General features: G+C 39.9%; 6 protein-coding genes and 1 pseudogene across 8 annotated transcripts; 4 read left to right on the top strand and 3 right to left on the bottom strand.

Moving 5' to 3' along the window:
- Positions 1-7,829: 7,829 nt before the first annotated feature.
- On the bottom strand, positions 7,830-8,566 carry LOC147318582 (hepcidin-like). The gene is made up of 3 exons (XM_086309878.1): positions 8,384-8,566; positions 8,208-8,285; positions 7,830-8,071 (listed from the first exon to the last, which is right to left on the bottom strand). Exons 1-3 carry the CDS (start codon positions 8,468-8,470, stop codon positions 7,976-7,978), a joined length of 261 nt encoding a protein of 86 aa, XP_086166004.1. The 5' UTR covers positions 8,471-8,566; the 3' UTR covers positions 7,830-7,975.
- A 316-nt stretch (positions 8,567-8,882) lies between these two features.
- LOC147318581 (hepcidin-like) lies at positions 8,883-9,730 on the top strand. Its single transcript, XM_086309877.1, has 3 exons — positions 8,883-9,044; positions 9,132-9,218; positions 9,384-9,730. The coding sequence occupies exons 1-3, from the start codon at positions 8,961-8,963 to the stop codon at positions 9,474-9,476; spliced, it is 264 nt and encodes an 87-aa protein (XP_086166003.1). The 5' UTR covers positions 8,883-8,960; the 3' UTR covers positions 9,477-9,730.
- Positions 9,731-11,270: 1,540 nt separating this feature from the next.
- LOC147318580 (uncharacterized) lies at positions 11,271-14,688 on the bottom strand. The gene is made up of 3 exons (XM_086310597.1): positions 14,563-14,688; positions 13,630-13,674; positions 11,271-13,537 (listed from the first exon to the last, which is right to left on the bottom strand). The coding sequence occupies exons 2-3, from the start codon at positions 13,667-13,669 to the stop codon at positions 12,687-12,689; spliced, it is 891 nt and encodes a 296-aa protein (XP_086166723.1). The 5' UTR covers positions 13,670-13,674; positions 14,563-14,688; the 3' UTR covers positions 11,271-12,686.
- A 1,180-nt stretch (positions 14,689-15,868) lies between these two features.
- LOC147318579 (hepcidin-like) lies at positions 15,869-16,620 on the bottom strand. Its single transcript, XM_086310595.1, has 3 exons — positions 16,439-16,620; positions 16,263-16,340; positions 15,869-16,126 (listed from the first exon to the last, which is right to left on the bottom strand). The coding sequence occupies exons 1-3, from the start codon at positions 16,523-16,525 to the stop codon at positions 16,031-16,033; spliced, it is 261 nt and encodes an 86-aa protein (XP_086166721.1). The 5' UTR covers positions 16,526-16,620; the 3' UTR covers positions 15,869-16,030.
- A 225-nt stretch (positions 16,621-16,845) lies between these two features.
- On the top strand, positions 16,846-17,781 carry LOC147318578 (hepcidin-like; annotated as a pseudogene). The gene is made up of 3 exons (XR_015131468.1): positions 16,846-17,095; positions 17,183-17,269; positions 17,435-17,781. The product of XR_015131468.1 is annotated as a hepcidin-like (transcript).
- A 910-nt stretch (positions 17,782-18,691) lies between these two features.
- LOC147318577 (hepcidin-like) lies at positions 18,692-20,169 on the top strand. 2 transcript variants are annotated; one of them, XM_086310594.1, is made up of 3 exons: positions 18,692-18,875; positions 18,974-19,051; positions 19,192-20,169. In XM_086310594.1, exons 1-3 carry the CDS (start codon positions 18,789-18,791, stop codon positions 19,282-19,284), a joined length of 258 nt encoding a protein of 85 aa, XP_086166720.1. In that variant the 5' UTR covers positions 18,692-18,788; the 3' UTR covers positions 19,285-20,169. The 2 variants fall into 2 exon arrangements, with proteins under 2 accessions (XP_086166720.1, XP_086166719.1); XM_086310593.1 differs by having other exon boundaries at positions 18,693-18,875; positions 19,189-20,169.
- A 1,348-nt stretch (positions 20,170-21,517) lies between these two features.
- On the top strand, positions 21,518-22,896 carry LOC147318576 (hepcidin-like). Its single transcript, XM_086310592.1, has 3 exons — positions 21,518-21,681; positions 21,787-21,864; positions 22,665-22,896. Exons 1-3 carry the CDS (start codon positions 21,598-21,600, stop codon positions 22,764-22,766), a joined length of 264 nt encoding a protein of 87 aa, XP_086166718.1. The 5' UTR covers positions 21,518-21,597; the 3' UTR covers positions 22,767-22,896.
- Positions 22,897-26,724: the final 3,828 nt, after the last annotated feature.

Here is a 26,724-nt window from a genome sequence, read left to right as displayed (position 1 = left end):
GTTACCAGCTGTCAGCTACCTAAAAAAGGATCCTGGTGTTATTTGTCTCTCAGAAACAGTTCATAACTTCCCTTCAACTCATTCATGTCACCTAAAAGGTAAACCTGTTTCTCCATCACCTGTTCAGCTCTGATGATTCAGTAAGGACATCTCCTGGTTTCATCTTCATGTTTCCCTCTCACCACATATTCAAACCGACATCATGACCAGCAGGTTTACAGCTGTGGCTCCAGCAAACATCAGCTGATAGTAGAAAGTAATATTAAATAAATTCTAACAACAGCTGATCAAGCTTAAACGTACTGCTGTTGTTTAGCGCGACATCCGCTGGTTTCCTCTTTCTGGCGCAAAGTGAGCGATAAACAAACAAGAGAGAAAAGCCGATCAGCTGATCATTGATCAGTTTCATGATTGAAGTAGCAACAGGAGAGGGAGGGGGAGAGAATGAGAAAAGAAGAGGCAGCTGTGCTTCCACCACTTGCTAATGTTATTGAATCTGTGGAAGCTCCGCGATAGCCACCACACGAAGTAACGAATAACGAGCCTATCTAAATCCCAGTAACGAGTAACGCGTTCCTGGTTTTGGCATAATAACTAGTTACCGTGCTCGTTACCACAATAATAACGTAGTTACTGTAACGCGTTACTTAATAACGCGTTAGTCCCAACACTGATTATAGATTAATGTGGTTGTTCTACAGCAACCACCAGAACTGGGATTATGCACTTGACTTGAGAGGAGTAAGAAAACAGAATTTAGTTGACTGCAATCTACAGTCTACTGACATCTAGTGGTGAGATTTTACAGACTGTGCCTTTAAACCCTGGAAAAATAAATAAATTTTTAAGACATGTTGCTAGAAAAGTCCAGCGTTCGTGTAGGTGAACAAAGCTTGCTAAATGATCCAGTCTGTGTTCAGAGATTAAACAGAATGATTTTTGAGTGAGACCAGTGGAAGTTGAATTGAAGTGTTACATTGACCATCATGCTTCCAGAATTGTGTTCACATTTCCACTTTCATTTCAGATCATTTTTTCTAATTTTTCTCTATTCTTAGTACACACCAAAGAGCAATGTTGTATTTATGTAGAAATATGTGCAAACCACCTCTTTACTGTTCCATGACTACAAGAGGAACATGAAGTATTCAAGGTGCTCCACCGAAAGATAAACATTTGCTTAATGACTGGGTGGATCAGTAAATTAAAACACACATTACACACATTTCCATTCACCTGCGCTGATGACAGATTAACTGTTTTAAATGAAACACACACTGGCAGTTTGGGTGAAATTTTATCGCATAATTGTTGAGTGTGTAAAGAGGCGTCCTGCTCTGACGTCTCCACTCCGCTGCAGATATAAGCAGTTACTCTGCAAGACTCTGACAGACCTTTTCCTCCATCCTCAGAGGAACCAAACTGCATCTTTTCTTTCAAAGCATGTTCAGTTCGACCTGCAGGTGAGTCCACACAGGTGAGTCTGCGACATCTCACGCAGCTCCTAAAGGCTATGTCGTTTTCATCTCAGTCTGAGTCTGTGGTATATTAAAGTAAGTGCCAGTAACATGTAAACTATTATCAAATAAATAATAAAACAAATGTAATCAATTGAACTCTATGTATTCTGTATATATATATATATATATATATATATATATATATATATATATATATATATATATATATATATATATTAGGGGTGCAACGATACACAAAATTCACGGTTCGGTTCGGTTCGATACTTTGGTGTCACGGTTCGATATTTTTTCGATACAAAAAAATGTTCATGCATTTTTAATTTGTCATTTATTAAAATTATAAATATATATTTTAACTCAAAAGTACAGTTTTTAAATTTAACCCTAACCCTTGTGCGTGTTTTTTATTTTGACAGCGAATGCGCACCTGCGGACCACTTATGTGCAGCCCGAATATCGTTGCACCCCTAGGGTGCAACGATATTCGTATCGATATTGAACCGTTCGATACAGTGCTTTCGGTTCGGTACGCATATGTATCGAACAATACAACATTTGTAATTTATTTTATCAATTTTCCTTCTGACGATGCTGTCTGTGTTGAGCGCTCAGTGAATCTGCGTTCGACTACTCCGCCTAGGCTGCACTGTCGAGCGCAGATCCACTGAGCGCTCAACACAGACAGCATAGTCAGAAGGAAGAGCGCAGGGCAAGCTAGCGAGACAGAAGTTAAGCTCTACTTGCAACAGGCAAATTGAACGTCATTCAGATCTGGTGTTTGGAATTATTTTGGTTTTCATGTGACGTATGACCCTGAAGGTAAGCGAGTCATGGACTAAAGTAAAACAGTATGTTGAATGTGCCATGCAATGCTCAATTACATTGGTGTGAACTAGTGTGTTAGCGCAGTTAGCTCGTTAACGTGTTGGCCGTCTAGCCCCATGCATGGAGTGATCGGCGGTAGCTCGTTAACGGAGATTTGCCGTGTTGTGGGGTTAAGGTCATTTCAACGAGATTAACCTGAAAGCACTAGTGGGAACACAACGAATATGACTGCACATTTACGCCGACATCATCGTAGTGCAAAGACAAGTGGAAGCAGACAAAAAAAAGCAAGCATGCTACTAACTTTAGCCGAGTCATTTAGACAGCTGTTAGCACATGATTCTCCTTATGCTGCTGAGAATATAGCCCAGAAGAAGCGGATAGTATAGCTTTTATTTTGGAAAGAGACATTTCTCTGTAATAAACTCTCTTTTCCAAAGATGAGTGATTCCTCAATCAGATACAGGGCTTGCAATATCGCTAGCCCGACGTCCCGGAGCTAGCGATTTTTTCAGTCGGGCTACCAAAATCTATCTCTTCCCTGCCCGTCGGGCTATTGTAGGAAAAATATATGTCAATGCTTCTGCATTCTTTCGGAAATGTAGCTGGGTAATTATGTCATTGGCATCGGTGAGCCACTGTCAATATGTGACATATTGAAATCGCGTTTGAATTTGCGCTTGTTTTTTTGCTTTCACTTTGCAATCGTGCGAACTGTGTATAGAGAGCGACAGCACTGATCTGTGAGTGATGATAATTTGTGCACCAATTCCTCTGACATCGTCTTATTAATCGTTAGCTTACTATGCAAACACGACAAGTGAAATCTCCCGCAGCAAGCTTAAACATGTGAGAGGTTGATCGTGCAGAGAATCGCTGAGCTTATGTGAGTGAGCGTGTAAAAGCAGCAGGATATATATTTCAGTTCTGCTGAGCCAAATAAGACAGGTCAGGGTGAAGAAGTGACAGCCAAAGAAAAGCTTACCACAAAACGGAGAAGTTATGACAAATCAGACTATAAGGCAAAAAGAAAGTGCAGCTTTATGGTTTCATGGACAAAAGAATTTCTGTGGCTGCAATATGATGAGCTAAATAACCAGGGCTGCACATAAGTGGTCCGCAGGTGCGCATTCGCTGTCAAAATAAAAAACACGCACAAGGGTTAGGGTTAAATTTAAAAACTGTACTTTTGAGTTAAAATATATATTTATAATTTTAATAAATGACAAATTAAAAAGGCATGAACATTTTTTTTGTATCGAAAAAATATCGAACCGTGACACCAAAGTATCGAACTGAACCGAACCGTGAATTTTGTGTATCGTTGCACCCCTAATATTTAATGTTAAAAAAAGTGAAACTTATAATCATCTGTCTGCTTCTGTCTGAAAGGTAACAGCAGCGCTTCAGTGTCAGATCAGAGGTGAGAGGAAAATTTAAAAAAAACCAAAGTTACATATCTCCAAAGTCATTAATATGTGTATCAATTTCTAACATCAATAAGTCATTGTTTTAAAGGTGCTTAGAAATATAGATTAAATAAATATAATTAACACACAAATTTATATTTGTGTGTCTTAATTCAATTCAGTTTTATTTAAACAGTGCCACAATCACAATAACAGTCGCATCTTTCTAGCATCGTTGTAAGGAAGAATGTAAGATACAATAATAATAATGCAGAGAAAAACCCAACAATCATATGACCCCCTTATGAGCAAGCATGTTGGCGACAGTGGAAGGAAAAACTCTCTTTTAACAGGAAGAAACCTCAAACAGAACCAGGCTCAGGGAGGGGCGGCCATCTGTTGGGGTGAGAGAAAGAAGACAGGACAAAAGGCATGTTGTCTCAGACATGTAGCACATTGTACAACAAGTGTTTAGAAATCATCGAGTACTAAAGATGCTAAGAAACTCTCCATTAATGTTACTGGAGTGGAGATATCAGGGATAGGCACGGTTGTGGCACTGATTCACTCTTTAAAAATATGGTCACCCCGGTGTGTCGGCCAGAACACCACCTAAGGCCAAATTGTCAAAAAGTATGGAAGAAGGAACTTGAGGTTTGGTTTGAAGCACTTTATACTTACAGCTCAATTCCTGTGGTTGTAATCACAGGGGGTGTGTGTGTGGCTTTTTATCATTCACGCACACATCACATCCCACAGGAATCAGTGCACCCCCACCGGACCAACACTGCTCGTCCGACATGAAACTGGCCATCTTACTAACTGGATGATGTCACCAGACAGTGGGCTGGATCAAACTAACAGAAGGTTAAATATTAAATGAACAGTTTATAAACTTATATAAACTTACAAACACCTGTATCAGAATTTAAATAGAATTGTCCTGTGAACTTTGGGCCCTTTTATACAGTTACAGATATATGAACATCATAAGAGGTGAAAAGGCTGTTATCTATTCAGTTTAAATTCTTTTTTTTCTTTTTAGAATATATATATATATTTTATAGCCAACGTAGACAGCTGAATGAAATTATACCACCCTGTTAGGTCAGACCTGAGCACTGCACAGCCTCCTGTACAACACTGCTGAAGGATACATGCTTTCAGAGCAAAACACTGCGCAGTTTAAGAGTACTGCTGATGTAAGCTGGTCGTGAAATGCTACACTGTGACTAATGAGGCACCTTGGACCAAATGAGTATAAATACCAGCACCTTTTACCGCAGCCAAGCATCACAAAGGAGCTGACAGAAGCCAGTCAGAGGATCTGACCAACATAAACCATTCAACCTTCCTGAAAATGAAGACATAACATGTTGCAGTTGCAGGGGCCCTTCAGGAGAGCTCTGCTACATTTGCCGAAACAGGCCGACTTAAATTCATGAATGAGCAGCCAAGACACTAACATCTGGTTTTCTTTAAGCAGCCACAAGAGCTATCGGGGGCAACAAGCAATGACAGTCCAGTTGCAACTGTGAGTCAGCTAACATAAGGAGATGTTAGCTGACTCACAGTTGGTGTGCTCAATTCATTCAATTAAAACAATGACTGTAAAATCACTCAAATATAAGTGTGTGCGTGCGTGTGTGTGTGTGTGTGTGTGTGTATGTGTGGTTCTTTTAAAACATATTTTCCCAATGCCTCTCTCCACAGGAGAAAAGGGGGGGCGGGGGAGGGGGGGTATGCTAAGGGATCGGATCATACTGCAGGCTCTTGACATTTTGCTCTTGTCTTTCGCACAAAATCAAACAGAATCCTGTTAGGTGTCAGGTGTTACTTTTGCTTCAGACAGTAGATTGTTTTATCCGTGCTTTTACTGACTACTGAAACTTATGGAAGCCAGTTTCTGCCACAAAAAAAAAAGTATCCATAACTTGGAATTTCAAGTTATCTTTCTCAAGATTTCGACTTATTAACTCAAAATTTTGACTCATTTTCTTGAAATTTCGACTTATAAATTCAAAATTTCAATGTATTAATTCCAAATTTTGAGAAAAGTAAGTCAAAATTTCGAGTTAGCTCTGCCAATCAACAATCTACGTGGAATGCACACTCAAAACCGGATCACAACTAATTGGCGCTTTCAGGAGTACGTTTGCTGATCGAAACGCCATGTGATTCCGCTAATAACTCAAGGATTTCATCATTTGTGAAGTCACGCTGAAAATAATCAGCAATTTGTGCATTCACGACTGGCTGTAACACTGGTAGCTTAGCTGTAGCATTTGTAGCTGAGGGCTTCAGCTTCCAGGTAACAAGGAAAAGACGTCATTCACGTAGATTACTGATTTCGACTTATTAATTAAAAATTTTGAGCTACATTTCGAGTTAATGAGTCGAAATTTTGAGTTATGAATACTTTTTTTTTTGGCAGAAATGGGCTTCCATAGCACTAGCTTCTGTGGGGGTGAAAAAGTTGTAAACAGGAAAATAAACAAAGCGGGTGGCTTATGAATGCTCATATGATTTATCACATCATTGGACACTGCACTAGTACTGCTACTTTACAGTATACAGTATACACAAAAACACACACAGAGATTCTTGGATTTATTCGCAAGGTGTTTCAGCACATAAATGAGCTGCTCCACTCATGGTTTGCAGGTGCACAGACCCCGAACCAAAAGGCAAAAGCCCTAAAATGAAACCCATTACACAGTAGTTACACAGCTATTCACAATGAATGGTCAACAATAAGCTAAATATAGGAACACCATAAGAGGGTGGATCGATTAATAGATGGAGGGATGGACTCAATAGTGAGCAACTGCAATACAAACAACTGCAGCACCATTATATATCCATCTTCTTTAAAAAAAATAATTTTGTGTGTTATGCGTGTTTGTCATTATATCTCAAAGAATCAGCATTACTTTCCTTTTGCTTTGGTATTTGAGGACAAACTATGGTGAACAAGCAAATGCAGGCTTGCCTTTCACTTGGAATTTCCAAGCTGCAGGCTCAAGCATAGATGCTGGGAATACAGAGTGTTGCAAGTTCACCCGTGAGAGCAGGCTGAACCATTGTGAGTTATGAGCGACAAAACGTGTCCTAGCTGCTTAAACAACATTGAGCAGCACACCAGACAGGTTTCAGAAAATAAATACAGCAGCCAAGGAAGAGTTAAGAGATAATAATTCTGTTTAGATGTAGGCCTTCTTTTGTTTTATGTACAGTAACTGTAAATGTTGCTTACACTATGGTTCTATGAGGCACTTTTACTGTGAGTCTGACAGGTTTTAGAAATTAGAACCAGCAACTAAGACAGAGTTAAGATGTAATATAACAACTTAGTTTATGCAAATGTAAGCCTGTCTTTGCTGGTTCACACACAGCTGTAAATCCAGTAGTAGTCCAGTGCCTAATACAAATCCAGTGCTTGTATTAGGCACTTTATACTGTGTATGAAATCTAAACATAGAAGAAAGAGTTTATAGCTTTTCTTTAACTCAACTACAGAAGCGCATTTTCTACAGGACTCAACACGTCATGCAGTGCTTTCAGAATATTGGTTATATGCTTATCTCATCATTCTTAAATGAACTCACAAATGACATCCACAGTTTGACGGATTGAATCTGAGCATTTAAAAAGTTATTATCTGCAGCAAATAAACATTCGAGATCCTGATCTGTTTTCATCCGTTTGGTTGGTTTAAAGAATTCTTTCATGAGCCATTAAAATTTTTGAAGTTATTATAGGGAAACAACGTATCAATGATAATGATATAAATAGTACATATTTTGGTTCTTCAATAAAAGTATCAGAATGATGCTTGAAAAAAGAAACTTGGAGTTGTAGAGCAAAGAAACAAACATGGATAATTTCCCATTTCCGATGCAGTGGAATTTCCCAGTCCCACTGATGCAAGACTGCTCCAGACATAGCTTTTGTACTTTGAGTGCTTGTTTCTCTGTGTGTGAACACTGTCCAGCCCACCCCACAAGAAAGTGGTTATGTAAATGGATAGATGGATGGATGGCCATTTTTAAAGGTCTAATAAAGGAAAAAGCTACATTTAAAATGACAACAAAAATGCACATTGCACTTAAATTAAAAGTTTATTGTGATAAACTGTGCAATACAAGCACGTGGTTGAGGCAGTAACTGAGGACACAATGTGACTAAAACAGTAGAATCTCACACATTAACTGTGACATACAGTTTGTTAATGCTGAGTGGTTGTAGGAGCAGGAATCCTCAGAACCTGCAGCAAACTCCACAGATACCGGGGGTGCAGCAGCCACAGCAAAAGCGACACTTGATGCCACGCTTGTGTCTGCTGTTATACAGCGTCTGTGGGAAACACAAGAGACATGAGCACAGAGTTCATCTGCAGCAGCATCACTGCTCTTTATATTCACCTGCTCTAACAAACACTTTCATTTAGCTGAAGTAATTTGGCCACCTTCACTCAGTTAGTGTTACTTACCTTCCATGAGTCCACTGATGCCTCCTCATGTGCTGCTGCTGGATAGTCCATGCTCATTGGCTCCTCCAGCTCCTGCTCCTGTTAATGAATTGAGTGCAGTAGAAACCACATTGTAGCACTGAAACAAACATTTGCAGCTTGTAAGCTAATACACTTGGTTAAAGTCAAGTTCTTACTTCAGTGACTGGGACAGCAGAGCTCTGCTGAACACAAATGAATGTGAGCACGACGGCCACTGCAACTGCAACACTGAACGTCTTCATCTTAGGAGGCTTTGAGAGGCTCAAGTTCGACTCTTTCTCCTGGTCCGGATGATTGTTGTGAGCTGAGTCCTTCTGTCTGATGGTTAATGTGTGCAGAAGTGCTGATATTTATACTGATTTGGGCCCCTGCTGCCTCGTCACTCACAGCTCTTACTCTACCTGATTTCAGGAACATTGCAAAACTCCATATTTTCCTGTGCTATGAAATTGTAGGAATGGAAAATTCCTGAGGAAGGAGAAAATCTGTACTTTTCTCAGTCGGCATGAACTTTGACCTTCGGATGTTTAACTATATGGGTTTTCCCTGTCCTATTGATGCAAGCCTGTTCCCGACAGTAGTTTCTGTACTCTAAGTGACGAGGCAGCAGTGGAGCAAATGAGTATAAATACCAGCAACTTTTCCCTCAGTCAACCATCACGAAGGCGCTGACAAGAGTCAACGAGAGAGTCAAAGGATCTGACCACCTTAAACCACTCAAACCTCCTGAAGATGGAGACGTTCAGCGTTGCAGTTGCAGTGGCCGTTGCACTCATGTGTATTTGCATTCAGCAGAGCTCTGCCACATTTGCTGAGGTTACAGACTGTGTTAAATTCATGTAATGTGCTTCTTCTGCATGAATTTGTTGTGAAGATGCTAAGATCTGTTTTCTTTCTCTACAGATACGAGAACTGCAAGAGCTACAAGAGGCTGTGAGCACTGACAGTCCAGCTGCTGAACATCAGGAGGTATCAGCTGACTCATGGGTGGTGAGTTTACTTCAATAAATGAATGAAGACAGTAATTGTGAGATCTCTCAAATGCAGGGAGATGTTTAAAATAAACTGTGCACTCACAACTTTTCATAAAATTAGAAACAATGAAGTGACTTGCAGCTGAAGATAAACTCTCTGCTCTTCTCCTCTTTCACACAGATGCCGTACCACAGACAGAAGCGTGGCATGAAGTGTCGCTTTTGCTGCGGCTGCTGCAATGCTGGTGTCTGTGGATTGTGCTGCAGATTCTGAGAATATCTACCTGCGATTCTCACATCAACCACTAAGTATAGACTGTTATACATGAAATGATTTGACTGCTTAGCATTTGTTAAAGTCTGACAGTGTTTCTTCATCTGGTCATCCTGCTGTATCAGTGAACAGTGTACCAAGCATTTGGAACTACAGTATGTTATTATATTAAAAAGTTCAGAGTCACTATACTACAACATGTGCTGTCTGTTTCTGTTTCTGTCTGACAAGAATTAAACATTAATGGAAACCAGTGACATGAAGCTCCTGATGTACAGTTTTTGTGCTGATGTCAGTTAAGAGTTGTTGCCTCATACTCTTGCCCATGTCGTATGTGGTACAACCTGTTAATAGAGCCAAGCCATTGATAGCAAAAGTAAAGTGAGCATATTTTCCCATATTTGTAATTATATGAGTGGGGAGCATCTCATCATCATTCAGTTTTACCACTAATTATGACAAAAATGCAGTAATGTACAATAGCTTTGAGCTGATGGACTGGTTCATTGGTTATTTGAAAGTTAAACCAAGCATACTTTTTTTAAAGAATGTAGAAGTGTTAGATAATGTTTCCTAGAAACACTTTCTATACAAGTTCATTCATAAATGTTTTAGACAACCTTGTCTCGACAACCTTTCACTGAATTTATTTGGAGGTGTTTTCACGGTGTGCATATGAAGTTTCTAAGCTGCATGATTAATGCAGGAATCCCTCACACAGAAGAAAAAGAGAGAATAGAAAGATTTGCGTACAGCAGAAATTTGATACTGGACATAATAATAGAAAACATCTCAACAATACTGAGAGACGTTGCACTGTGGTGAAACTGTAAAGTAGGTGTAACACTGTGTAATGCTGTTTCAGATAATATCTGTACTGTATGTGCGCTGCATCCGTTCTGCAGAACATTTAAGCAAAATATTTCACGACACTTCAAAAAAAGCTAGAGTAGCTGTATCATGTGGATGTAGCGTATCACAAACAGGCTCAAAGCCAGTACAACCAAACGTGATCAAACGTCAGGCCAAGGTGGAACTGATTCCTATCTCCTGTAACTTCTACAACACTGTCCAATAGAGACACATGAATGAAATGCAGTGTCGTTAAAAACACTGATGATTTTTTTTCATATTCTTCATTTTAAGAATTTAATATATTTACATCTGAATAAACTTTTAGGCATTACGCTGACTGATTGATGCAGAATTCCCATTGGACTGTTCCCATCACGACCCAGGTGATCAGTCTCTCGATAGCTTTTCCTCTGGTTCCTGCTCTCTGCTGACACTCCTAGCTGCAGCCACGTTCTCCATTCCATCTCTTTAAACAAATTCTTATAAATAGTTTAACCATGTGCATTTAGTTCAGTATTACCTGTTGCCTGTGTCCTTGTCTTTTGGGAAAATACTTTACACAAATAATGGCTCAAAAAGGATTCCTTTTTTTTACTGTGCTGCAATTGATTACTGGATTATTTGTACCATTAATTAGTGTCAACTAATTTTTATTCAGTCTCCACATAGGATATGCTTGTGAAGATGGAATATGGGGGAGAGCAGAAGTGCGTTGAAGTTCCACAAAGGGATGAATGAAGGACATGCATATTGTATTGAAGAAATAAGTGATGAGAATGCTGTTATTTGCATTTACCAGCTCACCTATGTCAGACCTTTTAATAAACAAAATTCTAATGAAAGTGAGAACATGTACACTGTTACATCTTTCAGACAATGTTTTGAAATTGTGGTGCACAATTCAGAATAAATGTTTTTCAAAAACCATTGCGTCTTTTTAGTAAATGTTTATTTCCAAAAGAAATTTCTAGAAGTTCAGAACAGTAAAATTCCCGCTTTTTAGAATGAATTAGAAGATAACTCTTACGTAGTTAAACTAAAATACTCTTTTGAGAGTTAATATATAAACTCTTAACACCAAGTGTTAAATTATCAACTCCAGACAGATTTGGTGTTTAACACTAAATCAGAGTTAACGTACCAACTCTCCAAAAAGAGTTAAATTAACACTCTCTGGTGTGGACCCATATAGACACTTTAATAGTGTTGAAATCAAATCCGACAGTGTTAATTTGGACATGCTGGATTTGGAATCTACACAGTCACATCCATTCAAATTTTAAATTCAATTCAATTTTTTTTATATAGTGCCAAATCACAGTAACAGTCACCTCAAGGTGCTTTATATTGTAAGGTATACTTACAAAGAAAAACCCAACAATCAAATGACCCCCTATGAGCAAGCACTTTGGCGACAGTGGGAAGGAAAAACTCCCTTTTAACAGGAAGAAACCTCCAGCAGAACCAGGCTCAGGGAGGGGCGGCCATCTGCTGCGACCGGTTGGGGAGGGGGAAGGAAAACAGGATAAAGACATTCTGTGGAAGAGAGCCAGAGGTTAACAACAAGTACAATTCAGTGCAGAGAGGTCTATTAACACATAGTGGGTGAAGAAGAAACACCCAGTGCATCATGGGAATCCCCCAGCAGCCTACGCCTAATGCTGGACATACACTGTGCGATTTTTGGCCCATTTTGAGCCGATTTTTCAGTCGTGCAACTGTTTTGGGGATCGACCCGAGTTTGGCCTTAATCGTGTGTCGTGCATCGTATACATGGGGTAACGAGAAGTGATTAACACCTCACGATCAGCTCCTGATCATCAGTCATTTGGTCGTAAGAAAATCAAACCTGTTTGAAATCCTGTCGGCCGTCGTGAGGGTGTCAACGCAGCGTCTCTCACTGCGCACGCGCAAACACAGAGATGAAAGCGAAAAGACAGAACAGCACGGCAGTGCAGCGTGTGATCCGGACACAAGCGATGGAGGCACAACTTGTAGAACTGCCAAGCTCATCCGAGCCTTTTCGATGTGACTTCACAAAATTATCGCAACCACAACAACCGTGAAAATAGTGTAAAATTTTGTGTTATAACCTTCATGCTATGGACGAACAGTGTGAGCACTCAGGTTGCACAGAGCATCGGGCCGTATAGTATGAGACCCTGTATCGTGACCTATGGACTTCTAACCCCTACGAGTCAATCGGACAGTTTGAACAGGAGCTGAATAACGCGACTGAAAAAATTGCACAGTGTATGCCCAACTTCTGGCAGCAAAACCAAGGGAGGATTCAGGGTCACCTGAGTAGGCCATCAGCCTACTAAAAGGATACAGAAAAATCCCGTTGAAATAGTGTTAGTTGTCATCACGGGTGCTGGTGGACTCATTTGAACACCTCCGAAATTTGCAAACGCGCAAGCATTCCTCTTCTTCTTCCAAATCCTCTCTGGACCTTTTCCTCGAGCCTCCAGTTTCATGGTTGTCAGTCTCTTCATGGGCATCTTCAAAGAGTTCATCACTACTGCTCTCAGAGTGATCATACACAATTGAGCTGGTCCCCGAATCAGAGTTTGCGAGCCTGGATCTTTTGCTATTAGGCTCTTCTTCATCTCCATCTTCCTTTCTGGACCTTTTCGTGGATCCAACAGACAGCGGTACCTCATCAGCAATATTACCAAGATGAGGACAGCCCTCGCTATCAGTATCACAGGCAGAGATGAAGTCAGAGTCATCATCAGAAAACTCCTCGCTCCATCTGATTCTTTTGTTGGGCTCCACATCTTCCACATCCATCTCTCTAGACCTCTTCCTGGATACACCTGGCTGAGGATCCTCTTCTGGGATGTACGGGTGAACATCCTCACAGTCTTCAAATGCCTCATCAGAATCGTCATTTTCAATGCCGACAACAACAACAGCATTATGATCATCATGCAGTTCATTGTTGTCAACATTGGCATCATTGTCTCTCACATTAATATTGTGATTGTTTACATTGTTGACATTGCCGTCATTGACATTGTGAAAGTCAATATATAAGACATCATATCGATCCTCTAATTCATCTAGTAGCTCAATCAGCCTCCAAAAAAAGATATCATAGAGAGTAACATAAAGTCTTTCCAGTAAACCCCAGATTCCACCAACAGGTTCGTAAGCTGGCTCCTGATCTCCTCTTGGAAACATTTCTGGGTTAACCTGTCGGCCTGCAAGATCATTTTATCTTTTAATTAGCATTCATAAACATCTGCTGAAAATCAGTTTTTCATCAATTTTACGACTGAGTGCATGTGCTTACCATTACGGTTATTTTGTGATCCATCTCCGCTTCCATTCATTTTGACTACAAGGAACAGAAAACAACAATGATCACTAAACAACTCAGAATGTTCAGCGAATTTGCTTTTTTTGTGATAACTTTAGGCTACGTCCACACGTACACGGGCACTTTTGTAAACGGAAATTTTCCTTTTTCGTTTAAAAAAAACCCCGTCCACATGTGCAGTTTTGAAAAAATATCTCCTTCCACATGTAAACCCTAAAAACAAAGTCAGGAACATGCCAAATCCTAACCGTGTAGAAATGTTGGCCAATCAGAAGTCTAGAAGCCTGGGAGGAAAACCTCACAAAACCTTACATACTATACTTCTGAAAGGTTTTTGTCTTTTTCTGGAAAGGCAGCTAATGTTGTGTTACTTTCAAGTGCCTTCATCATTTCAAATGTTAATAGCTAAAGACAGCATTTTGGCTGGTATAGACTCACAACTTTGGAATGGACAAAATGCATATAGCATACATGAATGTAAATTTTTTAAATTACATTTATTGCAAACCGACGTCAGGATTTGTGTTGTGAGAGCGTCTGTGTTGAATGATGCTCACTCTGATGCCTCTGTCTTTCTAAATGGAGGGACAGTAACTGCGTGTGTTTGTGTAAGCGTGTAAAAACTGCAGATACTAAGATTAACAGCAGAGCTTCTGTCACTCTAAGATATGATTAAGAACATTTTCTAATTTATGTATAATTTGTCAAATATTACAACAGCTGACAAATAGTTAAGTCTTCATTTGTTTTCCTGAATAATAAAGCCACATCATCCTCTCTATGATGTAAAATATAGTCTAGACTTGCACAATGTAAAGTACAGAAATACTGTCCTGGCAGGCAGGAAAATCAGGCTTTATATTTAAGTAAATGATCTTAAGTCTATAAAATGAAATTTGAACTTACTTTAGTTCTTGGTAAGTTACAGAGCAGTTAATCCTCAGGGAAATGTAGAAATTTCACTAAATAGTCGTCTTCCTTCATACGGTTGCAGTGTCTCTTCAGTTTTGTTTTCATATGCTGATGTTTTCATTCAAAACATGTTTAAATGCTGCGATGCCATTCTAGCATCATAGACTGCGGAATGTACATAGATTCTTTTTACATCAAGTTGTATGCACAGATTTTGATATCTTATATGGAGACAAAAAATACTTAAGACAGAAGTGAATCTTAAAAACTAAAGCAGTCAATGTGTGTTTTTTTTTATTCTAATAGTTACTGTAAAGTTCTACTCTAAGAGATTCATCTTGGCCTTTATGCAGGATTAAAGCTCAATAATGAGGACACACACAAAATATAATACATTTCTTTATGATTGTTAGGCAAAAACAAAGAGAACCCAAAGCTATCAAAACATATATCCACAGTCTTATTCTTGCTCTGCTCCCTAATTTTCCCCTGGAGGCATCACTATGGCAACAAAACAACATGCATTAAATGACGTTCCAAACAACAACAACTAAACTGTTTTCAGTGCTTAATATTTAACATGTCTTCATTATAAACTGTATTTGTGCAAATCAGTGAGGTTGATGTGCACAAGCTGGGATTCAGACTTCGGAGGGTTAATCCAAAAATTAGGTTTACATTGTTGTTCATGACAGTGCAGATTTCTGACGTTTTGTGTACTTTAAGCATTTAACAATTTGATTATTTTCTAACAAAAAACAGTGTGAAACTCAAGTTACACTTGTGTTTGTAAATGAACTGCCCCATGTCGTGTAGCTTTCTGGATTTTATACTTATTGGGCTACATGTTTATTTATTACACAGGCTATACAGTACATAACATCAAAACTCACATGTTTTATCTAACTAAAGTGTTTAATTATGTGGGCTACAGACAATAATCAAGTTATGGACTCTATTTATATGAAAAATGTATATATTTACTGCATTTGAATCATTTTAACCATATATAACCAACTGCGTATGTGTTTGAAATAAAAATAGAATATTTTGGAGAGTCTCCCCTCAAATGTCAGAACACTTTGGTGTTTGGTTAAATTGTGATTTTGAATCAGTTACAGGGGTTACTGTGATCACGAATGCTTTTCTCTCTATGTGTTAACACTGTCCAGGATATACCCTGCCTGTAGCCCTATGGCAGCTTTGATGGATGAATTGATGGATGGACGGTGCATAGCAGTCAGTTTTACAAATGTAACAAAGGAAAATACGACATTTAAAATGACAACAAAAATCCACATTATATCTAAATGACCATAAAGTTTATTGTGATAAACTGTGTAATACAAGCATGTAGTTGATGCAGTAACTGAGGACACAATGTTACTAAAACAGTAGAATCTCACACATTAACTGTGACATACAGTTTGTTAATACTGAGTGGTTGTTGGAGCAGGAATCCTCAGAACCTGCAGCAAACTCCACAGATACCGGGGGTGCAGCAGCCACAGCAAAAGCGACACTTGATGCCACGCTTGTGTCTGCTGTTATACAGCATCTGTAGGAAACACAAGAGACATGAGCACAGAGTTCATCTGCAGCAGCATCACTGCTCTTTATATTCACCTGCTCTAACAAACACTTTCATTTAGCTGAAGTAATTTGGCCACCTTCACTCAGTTAGTGTTACTTACCTTCCATGAGTCCACTGATGCCTCCTCATGTGCTGCTGCTGGATAGTCCATGCTCATTGGCTCCTCCAGCTCCTGCTCCTGTTAATGAATTGAGTGCAGTAGAAACCACATTGTAGCACTGAAACAAACATTTGCAGCTTGTAAGCTAATACACTTGGTTAAAGTCAAGTTCTTACTTCAGTGACTGGGACAGCAGAGCTCTGCTGAACACAAATGAATGTGAGCATGACGGCCACTGCAACTGCAACACTGAACGTCTTCATCTTAGGAAGCTTTGAGAGGCTCAAGTTCGACTCTTTCTCCTGGTCCGGATGATTGTTGTGAGCTGAGTCCTTCTGTCTGATGGTTAATGTGTGCAGAAGTGCTGATATTTATACTGATTTGGGCCCCTGCTGCCTCGTCACTCACAGCTCTTACTCTACCTGATTTCAGGAACATTGCAAAATTCCGTATTTTCCTGTGCTATGAAATTCTGGGAATGGAAAATTCCTGAGGAAGGAGAAAATCTGTACTTTTCTCAGTCGGCATGAACTTTGACCTTCGGATGTTTAACTATATGGGTTTTCCCTGTCCTATTGATGCAAGCCTGTTCCCGACAGTAGTTTCTGTACTCTAAGTGACGAGGCAGCAGTGGAGCAAATGAGTGTAAATACCAGCACCGTTTCCCTCAGTCAACCATCACGAAGGAGCTGACAAGAGTCAACGAGAGAGTCAAAGGATCTGACCACCTTAAACCACTCAAACCTCCTGAAGATGGAGACGTTCAGCGTTGCAGTTGCAGTGGCCGTTGCACTCATGTGTGCATTCAGCAGAGCTCTGCCACATTTGCTGAGGTTACAGACTGTGTTAAATTCATGTAATGTGCTTCTTCTGCATGAATTTGTTGTGAAGATGCTAAGATCTGTTTTCTTTCTCTACAGATACGAGAACTGCAAGAGCTACAAGAGGCTGTGAGCACTGACAGTCCAGCTGCTGAACATCAGGAGGTATCAGCTGACTCATGGGTGGTGAGTTTACTTCAATAAATGAATGAAGACAGTAATTGTGAGATCTCTCAAATGCAGGGAGATGTTTAAAATAAACTGTGCACTCACAACTTTTCATAAAATTAGAAACAATGAAGTGACTTGCAGCTGAAGATAAACTCTCTGCTCTTCTCCTCTTTCACACAGATGCCGTACCACAGACAGAAGCGTGGCATGAAGTGTCGCTTTTGCTGCGGCTGCTGCAATGCTGGTGTCTGTGGATTGTGCTGCAGATTCTGAGAATATCTACCTGCGATTCTCACATCAACCACTAAGTATAGACTGTTATACATGAAATGATTTGACTGCTTAGCATTTGTTAAAGTCTGACAGTGTTTCTTCATCTGGTCATCCTGCTGTATCAGTGAACAGTGTACCAAGCATTTGGAACTACAGTATGTTATTATATTAAAAAGTTCAGAGTCACTATACTACAACATGTGCTGTCTGTTTCTGTTTCTGTCTGACAAGAATTAAACATTAATGGAAACCAGTGACATGAAGCTCCTGATGTACAGTTTTTGTGCTGATGTCAGTTAAGAGTTGTTGCCTCATACTCTTGCCCATGTCGTATGTGGTACAACCTGTTAATAGAGCCAAGCCATTGATAGCAAAAGTAAAGTGAGCAGCTTTACAGTAACTGTCCAAAACTGTCCAAAACTGTCAAAACAATTATTACTAGTGCTCTTTAATTAAGTCATCATGAAGACATCCTTTGGTGTTTTTCTAAACTGATGTTGTTTCATGAAGTTTTTCACCATTTTTTCATTATTTCACCATTTTCATGAAAAGCTAAGGTTTTACACTCACAGCATTATTCAGATTTCTATAGATATGTTACTCAAGACGACAATATTTTTGAATAGGAGGACAGAACCACAGTGAGTTTTACATCTGGTGGAATTTTCCCATATTTGTAGGGAGCATCTCATCATCAATCAATTTTACCACTAATTATGACAAAAATGCAGTAATGTACAATAGCTTTGAGCTGATGGACTGGTTCATTGGTTATTTGAAAGTTAAACCAAGTAAAGTAAAGTAGGTGTAACACTGTGTAATGCTGTTTCAGATAATATCCCGCGGGCCAGAGTTTGACACCTATGATCTATGTTATAGTTAAGTTTAAAGTCTTGTGACATCATTAAGTACAGAAACTACTGTCGGGAACAGGCTTGCATCAATAGGACAGGGAAAACCCATATAGTTAAACATCCGAAGAAAAGGTCAAAGTTCATGCCGACTGAGAAAAGTACAGATTTTCTCCTTCCTCAGGAATTTTCCATTCCCAGAATTTCATAGCACAGGAAAATATGGAGTTTTGCAATGTTCCCGAAATCAGGTAGAGTAAGAGCTGTGAGTGACGAGGCAGCAGGGGCCCAAATCAGTATAAATATCAGCACTTCTGCACACATTAACCATCAGACAGAAGGACTCAGCTCACAACAATCATCCGGACCAGGAGAAAGAGTCGAACTTGAGCCTCTCAAAGCCTCCTAAGATGAAGACGTTCAGTGTTGCAGTTGCAGTGGCCGTCATGCTCACATTCATTTGTGTTCAGCAGAGCTCTGCTGTCCCAGTCACTGAAGTAAGAACTTGACTTTAACCAAGTGTATTAGCTTACAAGCTGCAAATGTTTGTTTCAGTGCTACAATGTGGTTTCTACTGCACTCAATTCATTAACAGGAGCAGGAGCTGGAGGAGCCAATGAGCATGGACTATCCAGCAGCAGCACATGAGGAGGCATCAGTGGACTCATGGATGGTAAGTAACACTAACTGAGTGAAGGTGGCCAAATTACTTCAGCTAAATGAAAGTGTTTTTTTAGAGCAGGTGAATATAAAGAGCAGTGATGCTGCTGCAGATGAACTCTGTGCTCATGTCTCTGGTGTTTCCCACAGAAGTTGTATAACACCATACACAGGCCTGGCATCAAGTGTCGCTTTTGCTGTGGCTGCTGCACCCCCGGTATCTGTGGAGTTTGCTGCAGGTTCTGAGGATTCCTGCTCCCACAACCACTCAATATTAACTTATGAAGCTTTAAAATAGTCAGTTTTAACTGTGTTCATAGGATGAAACATTTTGATTTGGTAAGGTTGTATTTTCTATGTCTTCAATGATGTGACTGTATCAACATATTTAATCACATGTGTGTACTCATTAATCAAGTCTGTCAAATAATAACATTAAACGGTACTTCAGAATAATTCTTTTGCTCTGAAAAACAGATTTTATTACACTGCAGCCGATAAAGAGCAGCTTTAAGTTCAACAGTAGTTAGACTAAACGTGAAGTAGAACATTACTTCACGTTACATTTTTACATGGATGGCCTATAACTTGAAGTCATTATGTGGCACTACATAACATTTTATATAAATATAACATAGACAGTTCAATCGTTACTCAGTAGTACTTCTCACTGTAAAAGGACCCAATGGTATATGACAGCAAATGTGCTATGAAGTGTTGATTCATCCACTTTATGCAGCTATAACTACATTTATATAGATGGCAACAGCTGAAAGCAGTAACCAGCTAAACTGGTTCCTGCCAAGTCTGTATTTGTGCGTCAGCACTTTAGACTTTGGCCTCTCCATGCTTGGGACCTTATATTTATGGCATTGTTGTTTGGGTTTTTTGATTTAGAAGTTAATTTGTAAATTTAACATGGAAGTCTACGGGGACTGGCTTGTTTTTCAAGCAGAAAAATAGTACCAGCTAGTGGTTTTTGGCACTAACATCTTAGCTTTATTTTTTAGCCCTGGAGTTTGTTTGTTTTTTGTCAAACATTTATATAGACTCATTATGGACATAAATTGAATTTATATGTTTATATACACAGGCTCTAATATATCAATAAATTCAAGCTTTTGCAACTAATTCTTGTTTTAAGGATATTTTCTGTACAATCATTCCACCCTGGAAAAACAACAGTTCAAAGAAAGCATTAAAAGCCCAAAGTTACCACGACATTCATGCCCATGATGAGTGCATGTAAACTTTAGACCACATCTTAATTTCCCGTACAGATCTTTTGATCTGATGATGGATTAGACTTTCTCGTTTTGTTTCCATTTGTTGTTCTTAACAAGTTGGTTAACAATTCACAGTGTAGGTTTGGCTGTTATGTAGCTGATCATTTTCAGTGATCATTTATTGGTGTGAAGTGTTCAAACTAAACTTGATCACATTAAGTAATGCATAGGAGGGAGAAGAGGGGGACTACTTTTATCAGGACTTAGAGGAAAAAGGTAAACAAATCCCAGCTGTGTGATCTCCATTAATGACAACACTGCAAGAAGCTCTTATTTTTCTGCACAGGTACTTTAACACTGCACTCATTACTCCAGTGCTGAAAGCATTACTCCTCAGGGGCTGGAATCTTTTTAAAAATAATGAAATCATCCATCAATTCATCAATACATTCGAGGTGGATTTGTAGCTGCAGTGGTCCTTACAGCTACTATAAATGAGACCAAAAAATGAAGTAATTATTCCTTATAGTCCTAAAAAAAACAGTTAAAAAGGCAGAATGTATTCCTACAGAGCCAATAATCCTACTGTTGTTGTTGACACAGATGTGCTCATTAAGCTAAAGCTAACAGGTCAGCGAGGTCACGGTACATGAGACAGAGTGGAGATAAGGGATTTTGGTTATTGCACAAGATGTTTAGTAAAATTCAAAAGACCCTTTCAACCTTTATCAGAGTAAACACACCGTGCACTCCTGTCATTATTGATTTTGGTATTTCCCTACAATTTATTTCCTTGAACAGATTTACATTATTAAAGTGGTTGTAATAGAGTGACAAAATTTAAAGATAAGCCGTTTGCTCTGTGTTTAAGTTGACAGTTACATGACATTTGATACTGATCCATTTGAAACCCACTCAGTCTAGCATCTTCTTATAAGAAAGTTCCAAGCACTGGACACGTTGATTTGAAATAATAATTAGTGTATTAGTAGCATAGTGCAGAATATAGGTGACAAACTGTGTGCTGTATTAAACTGTTGCACTCATGAAAATTCAATACTATGGCTGAATTAAGGAATTAAGATTATTGAACAAATACTGTTCGCACCAGTGCAAAATACTTAACATTTTGTTGTTTGGGAATTTCCTATTACAATACCCAGCATCATTTAAGTAGTGTTGCAAGTCTTTCCCAAGAAGGAATAAAGTACTGCCAGTGACAAGGTAACACTGTATAAATAACAGCATGATCAGCAAACAGAGCCATTATGCTCAAAAGCGCTGATAGCAGAAATGAAAAATTCAACCTCTTTGACAAGTTAAACTGCTGAAAATGAAAACATTCGCGTCTGCAGTCATCTTGGCTGTCGCACTAACTATTTACATTGAGGGGAACGCTGCCTTCCCATTCACAACCGTGAGTAGCCTGCTTGATGTAAATTAAGATTTATTCCTTTTTATTCAATGCTCATCAGCTCTGTGTGTTTTACTGTGTTTCTGAATGTATGCAACTAATCAACAGGTAGAAGACATGGAGGAAGAAAAGAGCACTGATGATCCTGCTGCAATGCAAGAAGAGACGTCAGTAGAAACATGGATGGTATGCTGAGTTGATCAAATACTTAAAATAAGTCATGAAGCTTGAGTTCATTCAATTTCTAGTCTACAGTGTTTTCAAGTAGCACTTCAAAATACAGCCGACAACCCATCCTGTAATTTTACAGGGCAATTTTTTTATATTTAGGGTGCATTTTCAGTACCCAAAAAATACTTCAAAGAAGCAGAACAAAGCAGTAGCAAACTGAAGTTTTAAAGGATAAAAAGACAAAGAAAATATACGTCAAGTGTATTTGAGGAATTAATAACTGAGATATTTTAGAGGAAAGGACAAACGGTGTTGCCCAATCTTACATTGCAATTTTAGGGGAGAGGGCTGTATTACTGTATCATTACCCCAACCACCCTATATTACACTGCAATTACTCATTATTTTGGTGTCCACATTGTTGCTAGAAATATGTGCCAGTAAACATTGGATTTAAAGCCACTCACACTACATAAAAACACAGTAGAATTTCAGCTTCTTCTTTCCTTTAAAACCTCTAGTTGTCACAGCCTTGACGTACTGTACCCACACCAGTATCTGGGGAAAATTAAACTCTAGGTCAGGAAAATTCAATTCAATTCAGTTTATATAATGACATATCACAGCAACTGTCACCTCAAGATGGTTTATATTGTAAGGTAAAGACGATACAATAAGACAGAGAAAACCCAAACAATCAAACAACACTCTGTGAGAAATCACTTGGCAACAGTGGGAAGCAAAACTCCCTTTTAACAGGAAGAAACCTCTTTGATGTATTTATTGTTCAGACGTATTTCAATTTTTTTTCACAGATGCCGTTTGACATCGGGGAGAATCGCAACACTAGCCCCGTCAGATGCCATCATTGCTGTGACTGCTGCCTGTTCAGTGGCTGTGGCATATGTTGCCAGTGAGGCTCAGATTTGAGTAGCTTCCATCAAAAGCAGCTTTACTTTCTCATCTTCAGCTAAAAAAATATGATGCATGTATTTATCCATGCTGTATTTACTATTATGTACAATAAACAACTGTGATGATCAGAAAGAGGGAGTGTCTAGGGACAAACAACAGAGGCGGCTATATTTTCCGAGGGTGGTCTGCTGTCCAAGTGCAAACCAGGCTCAGCTCTGCAGTGGTTCACTTATTATCCAGTACAGAACATGGAGGTATGGCATCCAGCCATGGTGGTGTGCATGCTATTGTGTAACTTTCAGCATGACTGGATCGTGCCTCACTATTATAATGACCACAAAGGTCAAATAAATGATGCGGTGTTAAACCGGTGTAGAAATAATTAGGGAACACACAGACGCAGGCAGTCTATCTGACAGAGTTGTGAATGGATGGAACAATATGCAAAGAAGTCAACAGATTGCAAGTGACATGCAGAACAATGGCAAACCCTGTGGTTGCTGTTTAAGCCTGTGTGATTACAATTTAATTACCCCCAATACACACAGAAGTGCAGATACACAAAGAAAACACACACATTCGCTTACACGCATGCACAGACTACCAGTCTGGAGCCTGGTAGACTCCTGCTCTGATCCCACCCTCATTCAGCCTTGCAGGGGGCTGAGAGGCATGCCAGGCTTGCCTCACGTCCAGACGGATGCCCGTTGTACGCCCCCATACCGACAAAGCTGCTGCCAAACCACACAAGGAGATAGTAAATGAGTGCACAGAGCTCTGTTCAGCTTCCTTACACACACAGAGACACGCACACACACCATGTGGTTTATTTTATCTGACTCATACCCACATACACATATGAGGCACAGTGCAGGCAGGTAGCAATTAGGGCCCTGTTCATCGGTAAATGCAGTACACTACGTCTATAAATCTTTTAAACTAGTGATATTTAAGTGTGTAAACTAAACTTCTCGGGTGGTAAGATGAGGAAATCACACAGTGCTGCTTTTTGTTGGTGATTTGATTTGCAGGGGAAGGCGTTTAGCCAGAAAAATAATAATAATCATACAAAAGAAAGCCACTTTAGATCTTTAAGACAAACACAACTGGAACAAAGAGCTTTATGTAGCACATAATTACTGGGCTACAAACTCTTGACCTGATGGCAGCACTTGCTGAAATGTCTGGAAATAAACATAGGCATCAGAATTCAAAGGGGATGCCAGCCCATCTGATAGTAAATGTAATTTACAAATAGTCAGTAATTGTTATTTGAAGGTTATTGACCTGCCCGTGAGTCAGAAAGCCCCGCTTTCTGTGTCTGCACTGTCTTGTGTCTGCATCATTCAGTCTGCTGTTGCACTGTTTTTGCAATTTTTGCACACTTGCACTTTATGTAGTCCTGTAGCATGATCTTGGAGGAACGCTGTCTCGTTTCAGACTCTTAACTGACAAATCAGTTATCACTTTCTCCAGTTAATCACTTAAACCAGCAAAGAGCAGAGTGTCAGCCACTGACTCCACTGCAGGTCACGCTCGACAGCAAAGGCACGCACACACGCACGCTCAATCTGGGCTGGAAATGTCTGCGATGAGGTCAAGACCTCCCCTATAGCTGAGTTGATTAAACACGTTTCTACAACCCACACACTGCCCAATAAAATTTGCTGTGCTGAAGATGATGACTGTGCTGCCCTCACTGGGGGCATCACTGGCTCCAGTCTTCCCAAAGAGCCCAGCCCAGGGACTTACCCTCAACACCCTGCTTCAGCGGCTCCACTTCCACCTACTCACCACGGGCCTTAAGGGAGCAATCAACCTGGCTTCTTATTAGAAGGATAACAACCATTTGCACGTGTGTGTATATGTATGAATGAATATTCCTTCCACAGACCCTCCAAGTGGAGCCAAAGGTTGCTTCTGAAGCATGCTACTGCATAATCCATCCCTGAATCAAGGAGGGGTTGGGGATAAACATTCCTGGACAATGAGAGCCTGCTTTACCCCCTGCTGTATTCATACCCACTTAAAATCTGCTTACCCACAATGCAATACCTGGCTTAAGCGAATAGCCCCCCAGGAAGGAATGCAGTGCCACTACAGAACAACATATCCCTACACGTAGAAGCCACTAGTGTCAGCTATGGCTCACATAAAGCCCCTCTGGGCTCTGACTGAGTACATTATATCCCATTCAACTGGTCTTAATATACTTTAATAAGACCTGTTTTTGATTAATTCTCCCTTGAAACCAGTAGTAACGCAGCTACTAGGCAGTGGGCACATATAAAAATTGAATGAATGGAGCAGGGCTGCCAGAGAGTCAGAAGAGGGAAAATAGGAATCCTTGTGGATTTGTCCTCACCAGCTGGCTCTTGAGTCCAATATAATGGTTATGCCCATGGCTCTCAAAGCACCAGTTAGAGGAAATGTTTGCCCAGCCTGTAATGCGTTTAAGGTGTGCAGTATGATTCATTTCAGGTCATAAAGCCCTTGCGTGTCACATCCTGAGTGGTATGAGCGAGTTGCTCTGCCTATGACTGAGCAGGGACAATGGCTTTGTGTTGCATTTGAATCCCAGTGAAAAAGAAACAGCTAGGTATTCCAGAAGAACGCGGGGTTGAATCGGCCAGGAAAAACAATAGTTACGGCACCCTTAGGAATCGCCACGCCGGGTAGGTATAGAAATGCCTGTCTGCTCCATGTAATGGATGGTGATAAAAATGTCCCATGTTCACTTCTGCACCTGCTGCAATGAAGCTCAACTGAAACACTACCAGCGCAAGTGACTCATAAATATCCCCATTTGTCATCCAGAAATTTAAACAAAAATATATGTGTGTCAAAGCATGGCAATATTAATGCACAAGGTGAGCATTATGACAAAGGGCCTACGTTTCCTGTCCCGCAGGTGAGGCCGACATAACGGGGCTACACGACTGCGATCATCCACGCAGGCTTAACTGGTGCACCGCTACTCCAACTTTGAATCTTTTTACAGTTTCCCATTTTGAATGTTTCTGCAGCAAAGCAAATGACTGTCACAGACAATTAGCTTTTATTGAAGACTGTATTTATTCTAGGGATTAACGTGTTCCCTAGCAACTCCAAATGAAGCGAGTTCCTGCTTTGAGAGTTGACTTTGGATTGCATTGTTGCAATTAGGAGCGAGTTTAGTAATAAAAGTCACCCATTAATGCCACCATTTCGCAGCCTTGTACACATCATGATGTCTAACATATGGCAAACTTGTTCAAAATATTAAGATCTGCTTGTCCTTTGACACCAGTATGTTCCTACTCAGTGCTGTTTCAGCCCGTGCCAAACACCATGGCTAACCCACCAGAAGATTAATGATTCCAGATTTCCGTCAACTCGCAGGGCAAAGCGATGGCTCATTATACAGTTATTAAAAACAGCAAATTATTGCAACATTTATTATCCAGGGCAATCTTATTTGCCCCACCAATGTCATAACTTCCACTTCTGCCATGCACATTGGAACAAATGTGTCACATATGCCACAACTGCTTACTCGCATTAAGCTGCAGCATGTTTAATATAGGGCAGAGGTCTCAGCACCCCTCCTGTTATCCTCCTACTGTCTTGTGAGCTCCATACATGGCCGACAGCAGATACGCTTAAACGCCATCCCAACCTGCTTTAAAAGCACTGATCTATCCGAATTCAAGCCCACTGGGTCATTTCCTGTTAGTGGTTTCACTTGTTGTGCCTTTGAAGCAGGCTTTAATAATAGGACCCAACAGAACTAATGAAAATGCTCTCTGTCAGATTAAAAGGGAGCTTCAGTCTCAGCCACCTAACCGCATTCAGCACAAACATTAAAAAAATGCGCACAAAGGAAGGCATACACACACTCACACACTTTACAGAAGTGGTTTGCACAGGGAGGACCATTCCTTCTGATGTGTGCATGACTGTTAACCTCCTCAACAATAC

The sequence above is a fragment of the Aulonocara sp. 'chitande type north' Nkhata Bay genome, linkage group LG11 (assembly GCF_057382095.1).
Source record: "Aulonocara sp. 'chitande type north' Nkhata Bay isolate Kocher_YH1m ecotype deep benthic linkage group LG11, A_spYH_male_GT1.1, whole genome shotgun sequence".
Classification (NCBI taxonomy): Eukaryota; Metazoa; Chordata; class Actinopteri; order Cichliformes; family Cichlidae; genus Aulonocara; species Aulonocara sp. 'chitande type north' Nkhata Bay.
Note: the sequence above shows the minus strand (reverse complement) of the source record. Positions and strands in the feature narration are given on the sequence as shown.

Coding starts and splice junctions, on each gene's coding strand:
- LOC147318579 (XM_086310595.1), bottom strand. CDS start 16,525: ATGAAGACGTTCAGTGTTGCAGTTGCAGTGGCCGTCATGCTCACATTC. Junction 16,341..16,438: donor CTGCTGTCCCAGTCACTGAA/GTAAGAACTTGA, acceptor ATTCATTAACAG/GAGCAGGAGCTGGAGGAGCC. Junction 16,127..16,262: donor CATCAGTGGACTCATGGAAG/GTAAGTAACACT, acceptor TGTTTCCTACAG/ATGCTGTATAACAGCAGACA.
- LOC147318582 (XM_086309878.1), bottom strand. CDS start 8,470: ATGAAGACGTTCAGTGTTGCAGTTGCAGTGGCCGTCGTGCTCACATTC. Junction 8,286..8,383: donor CTGCTGTCCCAGTCACTGAA/GTAAGAACTTGA, acceptor ATTCATTAACAG/GAGCAGGAGCTGGAGGAGCC. Junction 8,072..8,207: donor CATCAGTGGACTCATGGAAG/GTAAGTAACACT, acceptor TGTTTCCCACAG/ACGCTGTATAACAGCAGACA.
- LOC147318581 (XM_086309877.1), top strand. CDS start 8,961: ATGGAGACGTTCAGCGTTGCAGTTGCAGTGGCCGTTGCACTCATGTGT. Junction 9,045..9,131: donor GCTCTGCCACATTTGCTGAG/GTTACAGACTGT, acceptor CTTTCTCTACAG/ATACGAGAACTGCAAGAGCT. Junction 9,219..9,383: donor TATCAGCTGACTCATGGGTG/GTGAGTTTACTT, acceptor TCTTTCACACAG/ATGCCGTACCACAGACAGAA.
- LOC147318577 (XM_086310593.1), top strand. CDS start 18,789: ATGAAGACGTTCAGTGTTGCAGTTGCAGTGGCCGTCATGCTCACATTC. Junction 18,876..18,973: donor CTGCTGTCCCAGTCACTGAA/GTAAGAACTTGA, acceptor ATTCATTAACAG/GAGCAGGAGCTGGAGGAGCC. Junction 19,052..19,188: donor CATCAGTGGACTCATGGATG/GTAAGTAACACT, acceptor TGTTTCCCACAG/AAGTTGTATAACACCATACA.
- LOC147318580 (XM_086310597.1), bottom strand. CDS start 13,669: ATGAATGGAAGCGGAGATGGATCACAAAATAACCGTAATG. Junction 13,538..13,629: donor ATCACAAAATAACCGTAATG/GTAAGCACATGC, acceptor ATGATCTTGCAG/GCCGACAGGTTAACCCAGAA.
- LOC147318576 (XM_086310592.1), top strand. CDS start 21,598: ATGAAAACATTCGCGTCTGCAGTCATCTTGGCTGTCGCACTAACTATT. Junction 21,682..21,786: donor CTGCCTTCCCATTCACAACC/GTGAGTAGCCTG, acceptor ACTAATCAACAG/GTAGAAGACATGGAGGAAGA. Junction 21,865..22,664: donor CGTCAGTAGAAACATGGATG/GTATGCTGAGTT, acceptor TTTTTTTCACAG/ATGCCGTTTGACATCGGGGA.